The following is a 17,118-nucleotide window of genomic DNA, read 5'->3' as shown; positions in this document are numbered from 1 at the left end:
TTAAACATTATTTATCAAAAAGGCGTATGCTTTACAAGTGTTTGTAATAGGTTTATAGTTACAAACTTTAAAAATAATAATAATAATAATAGGGCCACTGGTGGGCGTAAAGTGTATTGCAACTGTTTATGACAGGCATCTGAGACTGCTTATTTACATTTATTTATTAAGCAGAATTAATTGAAGGTCCTTTATATATAACTACAATTAGTGCAGATACAAAGAAATGAAAAATAACGGTGTTCAGCAGACATGTACAATAATGATAAAAAACTTAGGAGAAAAAAAAGTCTCAATGAAGACACTCAATACCACATCTCCCCCTCTAGGTTAATCCTTCTGAGAATATAAAAAAATTATTAAATTTTCTTTTTTTTTTTGTACTGAATCACAAAGCTAGATTTTCTCAAAAATCTAAAGATTAAGCTGTCCATAAGAAAGTTGTCTGCACATTGCGGAAGTCCCTCTTCAAAATATTTCAATATGTTTGCATACTAGTGTATATATTTTTACTGTTGGACAGAAATCATGACTACAGAAAATCTGACATAAACACCACAAAAAACAAAAAAAAACTTGGAATGCCAATAGAGACTAATGCTGTGTAGATGCCCACATCCTATGCATACACTTCTAGTGTTATAAACAGCCCATAGTAGATATGATAAAATACTGCATTTTTCCAGAAATCCTGTTTCATTCAGGGATTAGAATGGCATTCAGGGATTAGAATGACTCTTGTGTGTTCATGATTAATAGTAAGGTTGCCCTTTTTCTAAAGCAGCATTTCTTTGCAAGCTTTGTCTTGAACCGGTGGCCTCAGTCTGAGTCACTGCTACTGCTGCTGCTACTGCTGCTGCTGGAGGACTGTGAAAGGAAGAAAAAAAAAAATGATATACGTTTAATTTCATTTGAGTTGCATTTTAGAAATGCAAAATCTGCAATAAAATTTTAATAAACTAGGTTAAAAGTTGAGAATAATCTTCCATTTTTCAGAAAGTATACAGGGTTATTTGAGTCATTTGATGGTCAAGTCGAAGGAATGCTATTATCATCTAACTTTTTTTCAAGGCTAAGTGATTACAAATCAGTATCCATCAGTAATTCAGTATCCATCAGTAATTATAGTGGATCGTGGATTTTCCTTTTCAACTTGCATACGATCTTCTCAGAAGATCAAAAAGACGTGCTCAAATTATGAGGTATTAATCTGTATATTCTCATTTTAGTTTGTCGTTTTTTTTACCTGTATTATTCTCATTATACTATGGCTATATAATAAACTTTTACTCTAGGAAAAAGGTGAATCTAACATCTGTTGCTAGATCCACTCTATTACATTACAGTACAATAACTGGGCAGATGCTTTTGTCGAAATGAGGGCATCTAAACTCGATAGGAACAATACAGCTAAATGTTATTTTGCTGTTGTCAGACAACTCATAGCGTGTTCAGAGTGTTACAGTATAAGACCTTTGGGTTTTTCTTTGAAGGATTGAGATGTATGTATGTTCTTGCATAGGGTGTCAACATGTAGTCTGAAAAGCCACTCCCACCCAGATAACTGTCCCTGTTCAGGCTCAACTACATTCTACATGTAGGCTTCCTCTTTGATGTATAGTAGTTTCATGTTGACTCTTCTTTCTCAGTTTCCTTCTGTAAATATTTACTCAAAGCAGAGATAGCTAAGTAGAGCTGAAACAGTTAATCAATTAGCTAAATTCTGACAAATCAAGTCTTTAAACATAAATCATGTTGACTCTCAACAGTACTGTGTTTCACTGGCTGTGATGCACTTTTCACTTGCTGAGTCGTGACTGCAATTATATTGTTTGGTGATGGTGTTTGTTTGCAGACTGAAATGAAGTTGAAGGCCTGAGGCCAAGGGGCGTACGCAGGTTCAAGTTTAATCTTTTTATCTAGTATTGGCATTTATGTTTCACCTGCTGGAGGGGCCATTTTAAACAACTCTTATATGATGTACCTTTAAACCCAATCTCACCTTGCCATGTTTGTAGTGCCCATGCTTGTGCCCCTTTTTTGCTTTCTTCATCTTCTTCTTCATCTTTTTGTGGGCTTTGTGTCCAACCATCCCCACCCCCATTCCTGCCAATCCTCCAGCTAACGCTCCAGTCATGGGATTAATCCCTCCATGATGATGACCTTTATGGTGACCTCCTTTTGGAGAATGTGGGTATGGACCTGGGTGAACACCTGCAGGAGGGACCAATGGATATCCACCTGGAGCTAGGGGATTAGGATGAGGTCCTGGAGGTCCATAAGGCATTGGCCCTGGATGTGCATTTGGTACCATAGCCGGGTTCATACCAGCTGGGTATTGGCCAGGTGGGTACGCTGGATTTGGAGGCTGGGGGAAGACTCCTGGAGGAGGTGCAGAAGGATATGCAGGGTTGTAGCCAGGAGGGTAGGCAGGATTTGGTGGGCCCACTGGAACGGGAGGTCCTGATACACAGAAAAGGACAGACACCTTATTGTTCACAACACCTTTATTATAAAAAAGGTATAAACAAGTCATAAAATATTATAATTATACACTGGTTAAGTTTGATATCGCACCTTGATTTGGCCACATGGTTATGTTTTTTGACCTGACGGGTCAAACACTACAGGGGGAAACCTGGGGAAAGAGAAATTAAATGCAATGAACATTTACTAAAATTACATGTAAAAAGCAACTTTTATCAATGGTGTAATTAAACTGTATCTTATAAAATTAAGTATCTGGGTTTTGATTCAACCCAATTCAAATAAAATCAACACACATTTCTTCAAAACAATGCAGGTCTGTGGTTGCTGATCTGACACCTTTTGTATTTGTCAGTACATCTGTTTGTTATATACTGTATATCTGCTACATTTTGCTAACAATACTTTTACTTAAGTAACAGTCTGAAAGACTTTTACTTGTAACAGAGTATTTTTGTATTGTAATCTTGCTATTTTTAAAAACTTTTTTTTTTAACTTAAAGATCTGAATACATTTTGAACCACTGCATTGACTAATTATAGGACTGTCTTACTAGACTACATTAGCTTTAGCTTGGTGCATCTATAAACTGCCAACCAACTGTCGGTCTGCTGTAGGTTCTGAGTTTACTTGTTGTAAAGCTTTAATACAACAACTAAGAAAATACTTGAGTCACAACATATACCTCTTGCTCGGATTACTTAGTAATTGTCAAACACATTACATAAATACACTTATCACGGTTCATGAGGTCACAAAATCAGGTCTAAATTGTGCTCTAATCCCTCAAAAAAACACCTGTACTTTCGCAGCACTTTCTCCATTTAACTCTGTACTGCACGTATGATATGACAGAAATCACAAAAAATAAATAAATAAATAAATAGGTCTTAGTCATGTGACTGTTGTAGTTTCAGGTTGTTTTGTACCATACACGCTAGTTAATAATCACTGTTTGCCACTGGCCAGATTTCATAGGCTTACCTGAGAAACTTGCCTCGGGTCTGGGTGAGTTTGTCCCGAATTCGGACTTAGCTCCGACCGTGTTCGACTTCCGCATTCAACTGCGCCATCAGGAAGCCACGCCCGTTGTTAAAGGCTACGCACGTTATTCGCGCAATGGCAACGTTCCTGCTGGCTCTGGATGAGAGGCTGACCTACTAGTTTCTGCGGTACAAAAGACAATGATAATGGAGTGATGATGTTTACTCCCAACCGTAGTCAGTGATATTTTATACACACACACACACACACACGCACGCACACACACACACACACACACACACACACACACACACACCTGACTTGAAATTATTGCTAACACCTATGACTCATACTCCATAGTCGCCCTCATACATCCAATGCGTCATAGATCAGCGGTTAAGTTTACAGTTCAGCTTACAACACGAGGCTTTCTGTTGGTTTAATGATTTCATCATTATTTCAAAATGTCGTCTGTGAAAAGGCCTATTACTTCAAGTGTAACTAGTAGTTGTAAGTATTTTTTTTTTTTTTAAATTGTTATAATTTAAATACAAAACCTAAATGATATATCACGGTTACATAAAATTAGGCAAACAATACAAACAAACAGACCCATTGCTGAGAATGAAGGAATAACATTCCTTTTCTTTCCCTCTAAAAAACAATTATTTACATTATGACATTACGGACATTTTTTTAAAAACATTTTATTTATTTTTTTACATTTTTCTGTAATGTACTTGGATTAAAATTTACTAACAATGTTGTAAGTAGCTAATAGCAAGAAAGAGAGTAATGCAAAGTCAAGGGGTTTACCTAGAGAGTTCAACCTGAATTAAAAACACTGAAACGCTAAACAGTAGTGACATGAAGAACAGTGCAAATGCTTGATCTGTAAACTACAGCAAGTCAATCTGGCAACAAAAAAAAAAATTAATAAAGTCATGGAGAGAAACAAGACTGAAGAGAGACTAATCTGTCTACAACACACTGAGCTGTCAGTCGGGCATCCGGGTCATAGTCCCAGCAGTCTGTCAGGAGCTCCTGCAGTGCAGGTCCCTGAAAGTTTTAAACATTCAGTTATTACATTCACAAACTCAGCTCAGTGTTGCTACCGAGCCAACGCAAGAAGTGTATGTCTGAGAAAGAAGCACCGGTGTAAGAGTACCTGTGGTAGCAGCTCCCAGTGTTTTGGTATGGAGGGTCGCTTGTCCTTCTTAAACATGTACATGATGAGGCTTTCCAGTGTTACATTGCCTTCCAACTCAGATTCATATGGCAGCAGATGCTGTGGAACAATACTGCCTGCAGATGGAGACATCTGCATGAATTTTAACATCCTCATCGTCATACTGTAGATAAAAGTATATCCAAGCAGTGCACAGAGATACGGCTGATTACACAGATCAACCTCAAAAGAAACTTAAAGCAGAAATTACGTAAATCTGATAGGACAGACTGATGTTATGACCGAGATGACCGAGATGAGAGCACCGAAAGGTTCCTTGTATTTACTTCATGTGGAATTGATTAATTTAATTGAAGGACTTTCCCTCTGTAGTCTTTTTGGATGGGATAGTTATCGGAAAATTTGCTTTTATCAATTAGTACGATGCATGGTGTTCTTGAGCTTTACAAGACACCTGATTAAATGCCCATAGCTGACTAGAATAGCAGTTTTTTGAAAGTGCCAAGACAAGAAAATTCTGAATGGTTAGATCTAAAAGAGATGCAGAATAACAGTGAATTACAATAGCATGTTTAAGGGTGAAGAGAACGGACACTTATCTCAGTTACTGATTTTTTTTTCATGATTATTCACGATACCTGTTTTTTTTTTTTTTCAAGAGACTGAAAAGGAAGTTAACCTTCAAATAAATCAGAGCAGCGCATCCAGATCTCCCATAGCAGCAGTCCCAAAGCATAGATGTCCCCCTGCATGAGACACCAGCTGCTGCTTAGGTTTACAGAGCCTTCCAGGATCTCGGGGGACATGTAGTGCAGTGTGCCCACCTGGCGATGGCCCTGTGGATGGACAGAAATGTGAGAATCTCTATCTTCAGTATTTCTCGGGTGAGCTGACACTTCCCTTTCCATGATTTCTCTGTACCATTAATTAACAATAGTAGGTTGCAGCTCCGCCTACGTCTCACCTTCATGTTTGTTGTGTGGCTCTGCCAGCTGTGATGTCCTGAACAAGCACGCAGGATGGTGGAGCATCCAAAATCACACAGGACGCAGGTACCGTCAGCTCTCACAAGCACATTGGAGCTGCTGAGGTCTCTGTGGGCCACGGGAGGTTTATGCACATCTGCAAGAAAAGACACACATCTGTGGTTGTAAAAAGTTTTGGATTTATTTGAACATGTAACTGCAGAGGATTTTATGGATCAAGAAAGACTCACACTTCATTCATTAGGCCTATCAACGTCCAAATGGCTGGCAAGAGGTGCAGCCACTGCACATGCCAGAAAACACACTGAACCAATAGGTAGGCCTTAAGGCACAGACACACACATTTGTTCACCGTAATATCCTGGTCAATACCATATCTGTGAAGGTCAGAGTGGAGATAGGAAAGTCCCTGTGATAAAGACTGGCACAACTTCAGTGACAGCATCCAGTTGGTGGTGTGTTTACACAGAAAAGAATGGAGAGAACCCTGAAATCAAAGGGACACCAATTATTCATGCCCATGAGCGTGAACATTAAAGACTATGGCAACATTGGCTTCAGGTATACAATAAAGATATGAGTGTGAGAGGATTTGGTAAGATAGACTGTAAATGATGAGCTAGGTTCAAGATGTATGTAATCATGTGTGCATCCAACTCGTCTCAGTGGGCAATGACGACACTCTAAATCCAGCTCTCAACAGAAGAAATGCTCGTTATCCTGATCAGAACAAATCAATGGGAACACACTGGTCCATAGATATGAAGCGAATGCAAAGTTGCGTGCCCTTAATATGGAAGCAAAGAAAGGCCATAACAATTTACATTTTTGTAAACAACTGATTTTTCAATTTGAATGCTGGTGTCTGAATTTCACCATTTGTGGAACTTATGTAGTGTTGTGAATTGACTTGAATTTTTTGATCCGAAAATGCCAGATAGAATCTGAGCACCTTGAAAATAGTTAACATTAATACACGACATCAAGTTTTTGAAATTGAACAACTTGCAATTGTCTACTAGAAAAATTTCAAAAGGGGGGAATTCAAACAACTTAAATTCAGATAGATGTTTTTCTCAGATTAAAATATTTCAGTGCTATAAATTCAGTGGTATTCAAATTTCAACATTAAGCATTCAAGATTATGTATTCACTTTCTTATAAAAGTCAAATACTTGTGCCCTTTTTTTGCTTCCTTACCCTAACTCCTTTTCTTGTTGCATCTCCCTTTTTCTCGAATAACTTTTGATCTCTTAGAAAATGGTTAAAACGCACAATTAATTTTCCACAAATGAATGGTTGCCACTTACATATTCGGCAAATTGCAGAACAATGAGCAAATTGCTACCATCCAGTTTCCTCCCAGTGCCCAGGAAGTGGAGAATCCCAGCATGCTTCATCAGTGGTAGCTCATAAACCTCCTTCTCTGCAGTAAATCTATGCTTACAGCCTGCAGGGAAAACTTTCACAGCCACCGTGGATCCTTGGTATTTCCCCTGCCAGACAGTTGCAAAATATCCACGGCCCAAAATCTGAAAAAGATACGAACATATGGGTAAAAGAACATTGTGAGATATATCACTTAAATGTCTCATTTACCAATATTTTGCACACTGAAAATCATACAATATAAATCCATTTGATGGCTAGGTTTACCCGCTGTAGTTCAATTTCAGCTGTGTCAATCTCAGAGGTCTTTGTTGCTTGGCAGGAACACAGTGTTGAGACATTATAATCACGAGAGCAGGCTTGTAGATTCTGCTCTAAAGTAATGAAAGTGGACAAGTCTTGTAATTAACACACTCTCACTGAAGGATATGTAACTCTGCAATAAAGTCATGAATCATTTTAAAACAGCTAGACTGAATAGCCCGACGAGACAGAGAAATGTGATTGAAGAGTAACAAAGAAAGGACACAGGTAAAAGGGAGTATTATAGCAGAGATAAACACCAAGGTCAGTCCAGCAGAAAGAATGAAACAGTTCCAAGGTCAAACAAAGACATGAGAACATGAGAACTGAGAATCTGGGTTTGAAAGACGTGGCTGAAGAGTTTTTTTTCTCTAATCCTTGAGAAGCAGAGAGGGTATTTGATACAAAACAACCCTATTTAACCTATAAAGAGAAACAGCCATATAGCCAGAACTGAACCAAGTTCCAGGCCAGTAACGGTGAGTATTCAGGAGCTGTTGAGGAGATGTTAAGACATACTGCTACAATAATTCATACTGCAATTAGGACAGTCAAATTCATCTGAATACCCAATGTCGTCCACTAAAGTAGACAGTTAAATTGAAAAATGGAAACAAATTGAAACTCATATTCAGGTGAAAATAATTTAATTGAATACAAAAAGGACCTTACTTTTGTCATTGGAGAGGCTTCTCCATTTGGCTGCAACGATCATGAAGCACAGGACGAGCAAAGTTCCAATCAGAATGATAACAGCAGCTTCCATGATTTCATCTACGAAGAAAAAAACCAAAAAGCATAAGTTAATATTTTCTGTGAATGATGAATAACACCCATTTTAATTCAGTCCGTTTATCAATTAAATGTTCAACTGTGTTAGAGGAAACATGTTTAATTTACAGTGCGTGCAATCCGATAGGAAAAGTTTAAGTCTTAATTTGTATTAATTAAGTGAGTATAGCATGTTAAAAATAATATGAAATGAAACACGGCATTAGCTGTTAAATCGTTTTTCAGCTTAATCTGCCAAGTGTCAGATTTTCAAAATAAACAAGAGTGGTTTGATAATTATCATACCTACAGAATAAGAGTAGGTGAGTTGAGGCTGTTCTGAGTTTGGAGTCCAAGTGATGTTTCTGTTGCAGAGGTCTGTGTTGCATACACATTTAATGAGGTGACCTTTAAACCGCATTTGTGTCCTGCAGGTTGCGTCTGGGCAAAACTTTTCAGCCACGTCACAAGCTGCAACAGAAAAAATCAGGAACAAAATAGACGATTTAAAGAAAACATAGAACAGAGCACTACACTTCGCCTGTAGACTCATGTATATTTATTATATATTACATAATATACATTATAATAAATACACCAGTATCAGCGAAGGGGTCAGTCAGGGGTGCCCTGACATGAACTGGCTTTGAGGCTTCAATTAGATGAGATTTTTTTTTGAGTTTTAAGGCTTTCTTACCAAGAAGGTCGGCCTCTGGCCGGCCATTGATGATCAGAAAATATCCCACACAGCAGCGGGTGTTCTCGCAGACCTGCACCGACCCACTCACATTGCCAGCCGTCTTGTATTTGTTGTTCTGTGGCGTCACTTGGAATACACACTGTCTCTTCTGCTGTAAATACTGGCTGGAGACACATATAAAGATGCATTCTGGGGAGAGGAAGAGGACAAACAGCTGCTGTAGATGCGGTGTAACTGGGTGAACTAACAATTTCTCTCTGGTTGTAACAGTATGGTTCGTGATCTAGGCTTTGTGGTGGCTCTAGTACTTTATATTGATAGAAAACTAAGAATCTTTATCTTTTTGTCAACTATTGCACTCACAGTTTGTCTTTCTGGCAAACAGCGTTGTCTAAATGCCTCTTTAACCAAATATTATTACAAGACGATTTACCGGAGACAATATCAGTTATTATATTATTACAATTCTATTGTTTTGTATTTGTATTGTATTTATTTACACAGACAATCAACTTCAGGTGTACTGAGCTGAAACAACTACACTTGCTGTATAGACAAAGTGCACATCTATATCAAAGTGTAACCACTTTAGCTCAATCTGAAGTTTGCCTGTAGATTTAATATTGTAACTTGGTCCTGGGTGGTTTTTTATGTGGGTAAGTCAAGAAGAGACCCAGATTTGCATCTTATCAGGAGCCTCAATATTCCTAGAAACACCCGTACACACACTACTTTACTGCTCTTACACTGTCCCTGATGCTGGAATTTCCTCAAAAATAATTTCAGCAAATTGCTTTTCAAATAATCTGTTCTAGTCTAGTGTTTCATCACACTTGTTGATGCCGGTGATATGATCCACTGAAGAAACTGGAACATTTTACGCTGGTAGGCTATTTCTATAGGAAAAATAAGACTCAGTGAAGGTACCACAATTTCTGTCCAAAAAAACTTAAATATTTCATTTCTTAAATTCAAAATTTTCATCACCCAATACAGTTTTGTGAGGTGATGATGGTGTTAAAATGAAATTTAGAAGTCGCATAAGACAAACTCCTACTGCTAATGCCTACACTTAACATTAGACAATACAATGCTTCAGCGACATGGCAGCTAAATACTATCAGCTATCAAAATGCAAATTGGAAATCATCAGTCAATCAAAAATACATAAAAACAGAAAGAAAAACGTACACAAACAGCTAAAGAGCTCCAAAGGAAGGAGAGTTGTTGTTGTGTGTTTTTTTTTTTAAATAGCGAGTGCACTTACCCACAGCCAAAATCACCCACCACTGTTGCAGGATCATGGTCACTCTGAGACCAGAGCAGCCAAGCAGGGAGTGACTATTTGTCAGTCCTGGGAATGTGAGAGGAGTTTCCCACGTTTCACAGCATCACTCCCACTGCCACACATCTGCATGTGCTGCATGTACCTTTGGGTCGGCTATAACCATACTTCAATAACAACATCAATGATTGTTTTTGTCTCCCCATTTTATTGTACTCCATAGACCAAAGATGGAATTTGGGTTTGGGACTTTGCACCAAGATAGGAATAGAAATGTTAGGAGTGACAATATTAAAAATACTCATGGTAAATCAAAATAATGGCTTAGAATCTCATAATTTTGATTTACAAAGTATAAGATTAAGAAATTAAGTCACAGTTATGTGATAATAAATCAAACTTATGACTTTAAATTGAAATTACAATATCTTATGTCAAATTTATGAGATATAGACTATACGGAAAATATGATATATTTATAGTCAAAATTTAGAGGCAGTAATCCAAGATTTGCCCTTACCAAGTCAAAATTATGAGAATATTTCACCGTAAATCAAATGTTTTGCCGCACATTAGTGACTTGGTTCTAGGGACAACTGGACTGGTTGCCATGAAATTCTGTACAGACATTCATGGTCCCCAGAGGATGAATCCCGCTGACTTTGGTGATCCCCTGACTTTTATTCTAGCGCCATCGTCAGGTCAAAATTGGATGTGTACTTGGTTTATGATCAAGTACCTGCATAACTGATGACAATTCCGTCAGCCTCACTTATACTTGTGTTTTAATAATACAATAAAGATAATAATTTTGTCTTAAAAAGTCAGAATTTTGACTTAACCAGTTCTAACTTGAATGCAAAATGTTTTAAATTTCTAATTTATTTTAACTTAGAGTCCCATAATTTTCACTTAACCATGAGTAAATTTAACCCAACTTTTCAGCCACTTTTTCTTCCTTTTTTCCCGGCAGAAATGGGTCTCCATTCACATTAACTCCTTCGCTTTCACAAAGTCACCTTTGCTGAGACTCTATTAAGGTGCGTTTAAAAAAAAATCTTAGATACACTCTTTAATCCACGTAATTTCCAAGGTTAACCGACAATGTAACGAAATCTAAAGACTAGAATGGCACTCAGTAGAGCGAATACTTCCACCAAGGTCAGTGTCAAACAGTATGCACCAGACTTCATAGAAAAAAAACTAAAACATTTCAAATTCTGGGGCAGATGGTACGGATCTGTCCCAAAATCTACATGATTCTTTCCTGACCCATGCCACATCCCTCCACCAAGTTCGGTGTAAATCGGTTCAGTACTTTTTGCGTAGTCCTGCTGACAAATAGACAGACGCGGGCGAAAACCATAAACATAACCTCTTTGGCAGAGGTCGTAAGGTTGCGCGTTTAGGCATTCAGGTCACCCCTTGAGGGCGGAGTTTAAAAAAACGATATTGAAACATGCTAATTCGGCGCCCTGTGCGCTAGCCTAATGTTGAAAACAAGCGCATCCAATTTGCAATCAGAATAATTGGACAGGTACCTTAGGGCGGGCGGGCCGAAACCGAAACTCGGAAGCTAACTGTCGACCACAGTCTACGCTAATAAAATGGTAAAGTAATGTTGTATTTCTTATTTGTTATGCTAAATATTCAATACACAGCAACATAATGTTTTAACCTCATTTTGTTGATGTGTCTGTCTTCAGGCAGGAGGATTGGTTGATGTGTTTGCGGAGGACTCTGAAAGTGATGTAACATTTTACGGGTTTTCTGACACGGAACTAAGCGATAAGGTACTTTTTTTTTTTTTTTGGCTTCAGTTGGGACCTACACATCCATAGATACAGCATTCAACATGAGAGGGAAACAGTGAGACTCAGACTCAAGTTTAATGGGCATTTAGTTGGGTTGTTTTTATGATATAACGCTGCCAAATCATGAATACTACCCTGTAATGATTTGTCATGGGTAGCACATCCATTGTCACATCAATGCAGCTGAGAGACCCTGCTTTTTATTTTTCCGCCATAACAAGGCAAGAACGGATCAGTTCTGCTGTGAAAACTATGGTGTAACGCTAAGAGTTGTGTCACCAGCTAAATGAGAAATCTCCTCTATATCCACCAGGATTCAAATTTTGAGGATGAAGATGAAGCCCAGCCTGACCTTTCCCCCAAGAAGCAGGAAGCCACATCTAAACCAGCTGCTGGTGCCAAGCCCTTCAGGCTGAGGGTGGTACTCCGCTCCACTCCCTCTACCCAGCAGTCCAAAGACGATGAGGAGGCAGCGGAGGAAGAGGAGAGGACGGAAGAGAGAGCGGCGGGAAAGACCAGTCAGGCAAAGAAGGAGAGACGTGTTAAGTTTGAGGATGAAGAGACAGCAGTGGCTCGGCCATCGCACTGCGAGGAGCCTGGATCTGATTCAGCAGAAGATGTGTTGGATTCTTTCCTGGCCAAGAGAGAGCAGAACATCAAGGCCAACAAAGCAATGGTAAACCAGAAACGCAGAAACCGCGTACACTTTGGTAGTATTTGGAAACGGGCAGATTGATGTAACAAAGAGGGTGTATTGAAAGATCAGGTTCCCGATCTAGTGCCCTAGAATACCCAGGTTGATTTGGAAAAACATCATCGGGGTCCCCGACAAAATTACGTTTCAGACCCACTGTAAATTCATTACATGTTACTGCACAGAGAGATCTGTTGCTCAACTTACTCCCTCACTCCGTTTGCTTACAGGAGATGCTTTTGTTGATGCGGGACACATTTCTGACACTTTTACTTGAGTCAGACTTGAGGCATGAATGTCATGACTTTAGATTTGACTTGACAAAATGGAAAAAAAAGACAAGTCAACTTTTACACCAGTGGCCCCCTTGATGGGAAATTGCCTCAGATCTTCACATTAAGATGTAAAGACTGCCGTGGACAGCCAATAGCCGAAACTGTACAAATTAAGGGCAGGAACTTGTTTTACCGGTGTAGAGCGAAAATACTTTTAAGTTCAAGTGCTATCATATTTCCCCAATGACTCGAGATGTTTGTCGGCTGCTATGTCTTTAATGCTTTTTAATCTTCTCTGTTTTCTAACAGCTGGCTCAGCTGATGGCAGACCTGCAGAAAATGCCAGGGGGCGCGGGTTTATTGAAAAAACAAGCAGGCAAACAGAAGACAAAAGAGAGAAGCTCTGTGAGTAGAAGATGATGGGAAAATGGGAGATTTGTAATATTTAATATGACAAAAAGTGAGCAGAGGTGTAGACCCCCACCCCATATTTTGCTAAAAGTCTACAGTAAAAAAAAAAAGTTGATTCAACATATGAGGCTAACAAATTTCTCTTCCTAATTCAGTCAGTAAAGCTCTCATATCAGTATTTCTTGGCAGACCCATGTACTGTAGTGATTTTATCCAACCCCACCTGCAGCGTCCACCACGCTCTGGTGCAGCCCGAGGAGAGTCCAGGAGGAACCCAGAGCGGCCGTCCCGCAGACAGACCCGCTCGATGGGGGGAAGTGAGGATCCTTCGGCCCCCCAGGAGGAAGAACTTGAGCTCAGCTTAGAGGAGGAGCTGCTGGAGGTCAGTTCTGTCATTTATCAAGGACCAGGTAAAAAAATTCCAGAAAAGGACTGGGAGCACCTGCACCTAATTTTTTTTCTCATCCATTTTGTATTTGTGCAATGTATGATGGGGAGAGATAAAAACGTGTTAGGCTTTGCATAGGTCTGTGTTTAGCTAACTGTATCTTGCCGGTTTATATGTACAAACCTCAAGCTATAGATATCATACTTTTTTCGCCTCTCATTTTCAGGTACGCCGAGCGCCACAGCGCCGTGGCAACCCGCGGCCTAATCAGTGCAAACCTCACTTTATCCGTCCTGTCGATGACATCACAGAGGATGAGCTCCAGCTGGTCGCAGACAACATGACTGATAAAGTCTACAACAGGGCCACAGTGAGTTCACAGCCAGACCCTACCTGCAGCTCTTTTTCAGTGAGATGTATGAGAATGATATAATATATATTGAGAGACTTGTGCCGTTATCTGGTTAGTTTAAAGCCAAATCAGTGATCCCAGGGACCGCTGACTTAAATCACTGTGGCAGCTTTGGTTCGGAGCACTGATATTTTAAGAAAAGCTGAGGAAGTCACCGTGTCACCAGCAGGTGGCAATCTCTCCATTACTGAAGCCTAAAAATCGCGTTCCCCCTCTGCATGACAGAATATATAGATGGTGGGATTTGACAGGAGACGTTCTAAAGTGTAATAAAACTGTCTGTGTACCGTTCCGCCATCTCTGTTGTTGACGTTTCCTTGTGTATTTTCAGGGCTCGACGTGTCACCAGTGCCGCCAGAAAACTGTTGACACCAAGACGTGCTGCCGTAGTGAGGACTGTCGTGGGATTCAGGGTCAGTTCTGTGGGCCGTGCCTGAGGAACAGATATGGAGAGGACGTCAAGAAGGCGCTGCTCGATCCGGTCAGGCTGCTGATACACCAACACACACTCCAGATGCACTGTATCAGTATTTACTTTTACCAAGTGTTGAGGTCTGCATAGCTCATTAGCAAAGTGTAGAGAGATTGTGAGGCCAGGGGTTACAAACACAGTTTATATATAAAGGTCGGGTGAAAACATGTATAGTGATATGATCACTTAAAACGAGGTCTGAAGACTGCAGTACACTTCCTCTTTTCATGCAGTTTGAGACTTGACTTTAAAGGTTGGATCTTATGGGATCACAATACTGTTTCTCCGGACTTGGGCCTGATAACGTATTAGGCCTTTCCCTGAGAATTTATATTAAAACCAGTAGAACCATAACTGATTTCTTGCTTTTCAATGTGAATCTTCAGTCTTTCAGTTTGGCCAAACTGAGCTCACACTTGGTAGACTGGAGCAGAATGTAAACCCGCCAGCTTCTTTTGGCTTGAAAACTTTTTTTCTGGCTTTTTTCGCTTTTGTTACATACTTTTGGCAGTGGGGAGACGGAGCAGATACATAGGGTGAGATCCGGACACGTTGTTGAAACTGTACATGGTGTGTGACTTAACCACTTTGTTACCCAAGCGTGACAACTTCTGCTGATGGACTAAAATATCCTTACAGATATTAATAACTCTGCAACCAGAACACACAAAATAGATCCTGTGTTCATGTAACATGATCTAATGCTCATGTTTCCTCATGATGCTTGTGGGATCCTCTCTCGTTTCAAATATCAAGTTTTTCTCAGTAACATTCAATACCAATGACTAAATGAGCAACAATAAAAATTCAACTTTTGAAGGCATCCTTTGTTTGGAGTTTATCATTCAAAAACTCATTCTGCTTCAGTAGGACTGTTTGGCAGCAACATCATCAAACAGCCATCATGCCACCATCACCAGCGACTGTAAGTAGATGCTAAATCCTGATTAGTGAAAAAAAAAAAAAGTTTGTGACTTCACCATTTTCCAACCAAACCCTACTCACTTCAAACAAGTGAGACGAGCCCAAACAAAAACAGGAATACAGGAAAACAGGAAGCTGACTGAGAAAACAAAAATTTGTACGTCACTTTGGACAAAAGCATCTGCCAACTGATTAAATGCATATGTTTTATTAAGCAATCCTTGGGAAAACATCTCCAAGTAGCAGCACTTGTACTGTAAAGCTAAATCCTGTTTGTTTTTGTGTTTAACACGGCATCTGCACATCCTGAAAAGTCTTAAAAAGCTTTAAATTCAGTTCCCTCTAACAAGGCCTTAAAAGTCTTGAATATGTCTTCTCAGTCTTCCGTAGGCAGTAAGGACAGTAGCTAGGAAGCTCATTGACTCAGAGATTTCAGCAAAAGTTTTAAATTGATAAATTTGTTTACTTTTTAAATGGTTAATTCATCCATCAGTTTTCTGCCACTTATCTGAGTCCAGGTATGGATTATGAGACAATGGGCCCCTGGGCATAGACAAGTAAAAGGCCCCCCACCAATCCTATATAGGAGACCCAAACTTAAAGTTGCGCGTGTTGTGGTCATTTTGTGTCTCTTTGGGATAGTCGTGCCTGTCTTTGTAGTCTTTTAACCGAGCTCTGTGGCGTTCAAACGATAATTGTCAACAGTCACTTCATACTGAGTCTCTGGGCAAGGGGTCCACTGACCTCTCAGGCCCCTGGGCCCAATACATGGGTCCAGGTCACGTTAATTGACTAATTATATTAATAAGAATTGATATAAAATTTTAAAAAATGTGTGTACTTAATTATATGCCTTATTGTTTTTCTGTCATTCTTTGAACGGTATGACCGTGAAATAACTATTACGTTTACTTTTTTTTTTTTTTTTTTCCTACTGAAAAGGTCTTAAATTTAATTTGGTGAACACCGCAGAAACCCCAGTTTAACTACTTGGTAATTTTTTTTTTCAGGAGTGGAAGTGCCCTCCCTGTCGAGGCATTTGCAACTGCAGCTTCTGCCGCCAACGTGATGGCCGCTGCCCAACTGGCATCCTGTTCCCCCTGGCTCAATACCACGGCTTCTCTGACGTCCACTCCTACCTCACCAGGTGGGGTACTGCAACATAAAACTTTTATCTGATAAATTAAGGTGTTCTCAGATTGCTGACAATTTAAACAGGAACAAAGAATTTAAATAATCCCTTTTTTTTACATTGGAAAATATGTATATTTACATGGAGATCCTCCAGGTGCAACAAAGTGGTCCAGGGTGGGTCCTTGCAAAAAGGTCTTATTTATTCATTCGGGCCAGGGATTGTACCAAATAAGATGTAGCACAAGCCTGGTTATAATGCTGCTAAACTAAAGTGTAATAACCTGACAAAATATCTAAAATCCGTTGTTTCTCTCTTTACAGCCTCCGTAACAAACTGAAGAGTGAGGACGATGTAGAGATGTGATTTCAACAGTACGGGGACCGATTGTTCAAACTGTTTTTAGTTCTAGTAGAACATAACACAACCTGTGATTTTAAACAAATAAAGTATTTTTGGGCAGCTGATTGTTCAACTTGTCAGATTGAGACACAAATTTGG

General features: G+C 39.4%; 3 protein-coding genes and 1 long non-coding RNA gene across 8 annotated transcripts; 2 read left to right on the top strand and 2 right to left on the bottom strand.

Moving 5' to 3' along the window:
* Window positions 1-85: 85 nt before the first annotated feature.
* Window positions 86-3,683, bottom strand: prr13 (proline rich 13). The gene is made up of 4 exons (XM_040158820.1): window positions 3,473-3,683; window positions 2,578-2,638; window positions 2,003-2,463; window positions 86-867 (listed from the first exon to the last, which is right to left on the bottom strand). Exons 2-4 carry the CDS (start codon window positions 2,591-2,593, stop codon window positions 820-822), a joined length of 525 nt encoding a protein of 174 aa, XP_040014754.1. The 5' UTR covers window positions 2,594-2,638; window positions 3,473-3,683; the 3' UTR covers window positions 86-819.
* Window positions 3,684-3,900: 217 nt separating this feature from the next.
* Window positions 3,901-5,756, top strand: LOC120807119. Its single transcript, XR_005709784.1, has 3 exons — window positions 3,901-3,982; window positions 5,321-5,545; window positions 5,654-5,756. It is a non-coding gene; the product is annotated as an uncharacterized LOC120807119 (long non-coding RNA).
* Window positions 4,218-11,510, bottom strand: LOC120807115 (bone morphogenetic protein receptor type-2-like). Of its 3 annotated transcripts, none has more exons than XM_040158814.1 (11): window positions 11,414-11,510; window positions 8,808-8,970; window positions 8,417-8,581; window positions 8,012-8,113; window positions 7,304-7,410; window positions 6,958-7,179; window positions 6,020-6,134; window positions 5,626-5,783; window positions 5,341-5,497; window positions 4,641-4,777; window positions 4,218-4,531 (listed from the first exon to the last, which is right to left on the bottom strand). In XM_040158814.1, exons 1-11 carry the CDS (start codon window positions 11,465-11,467, stop codon window positions 4,415-4,417), a joined length of 1,497 nt encoding a protein of 498 aa, XP_040014748.1. In that variant the 5' UTR covers window positions 11,468-11,510; the 3' UTR covers window positions 4,218-4,414. The 3 variants fall into 3 exon arrangements, with proteins under 3 accessions (XP_040014748.1, XP_040014747.1, XP_040014749.1); XM_040158813.1 differs by lacking the exon at window positions 11,414-11,510 and adding an exon at window positions 10,078-11,404 and having other exon boundaries at window positions 8,808-8,999; XM_040158815.1 differs by lacking the exon at window positions 11,414-11,510 and adding an exon at window positions 11,368-11,399 and having other exon boundaries at window positions 8,808-8,999.
* A 59-nt stretch (window positions 11,511-11,569) lies between these two features.
* Window positions 11,570-17,084, top strand: LOC120807117 (cell division cycle-associated protein 7-like). Of its 3 annotated transcripts, none has more exons than XR_005709783.1 (9): window positions 11,570-11,705; window positions 11,802-11,888; window positions 12,223-12,585; window positions 13,188-13,283; window positions 13,519-13,671; window positions 13,904-14,047; window positions 14,421-14,570; window positions 15,429-15,486; window positions 16,496-16,552. XR_005709783.1 is itself a non-coding variant. In XM_040158816.1 (9 exons), exons 1-9 carry the CDS (start codon window positions 11,703-11,705, stop codon window positions 16,981-16,983), a joined length of 1,176 nt encoding a protein of 391 aa, XP_040014750.1. In that variant the 5' UTR covers window positions 11,570-11,702; the 3' UTR covers window positions 16,984-17,084. The 3 variants fall into 3 exon arrangements, 2 of the variants coding, with proteins under 2 accessions (XP_040014750.1, XP_040014751.1); XM_040158816.1 differs by lacking the exon at window positions 15,429-15,486 and adding an exon at window positions 16,941-17,084 and having other exon boundaries at window positions 16,496-16,632; XM_040158817.1 differs by having other exon boundaries at window positions 15,432-15,486; window positions 16,496-16,609.
* The last annotated feature ends 34 nt before the right edge of the window (window positions 17,085-17,118 follow it).

The sequence above is a fragment of the Xiphias gladius genome, chromosome 21, assembly GCF_016859285.1.
Source record: "Xiphias gladius isolate SHS-SW01 ecotype Sanya breed wild chromosome 21, ASM1685928v1, whole genome shotgun sequence".
NCBI classification, from domain to species: domain Eukaryota; kingdom Metazoa; phylum Chordata; class Actinopteri; order Istiophoriformes; family Xiphiidae; genus Xiphias; species Xiphias gladius.
This window is presented reverse-complemented; position numbering and strand designations above follow the sequence as displayed.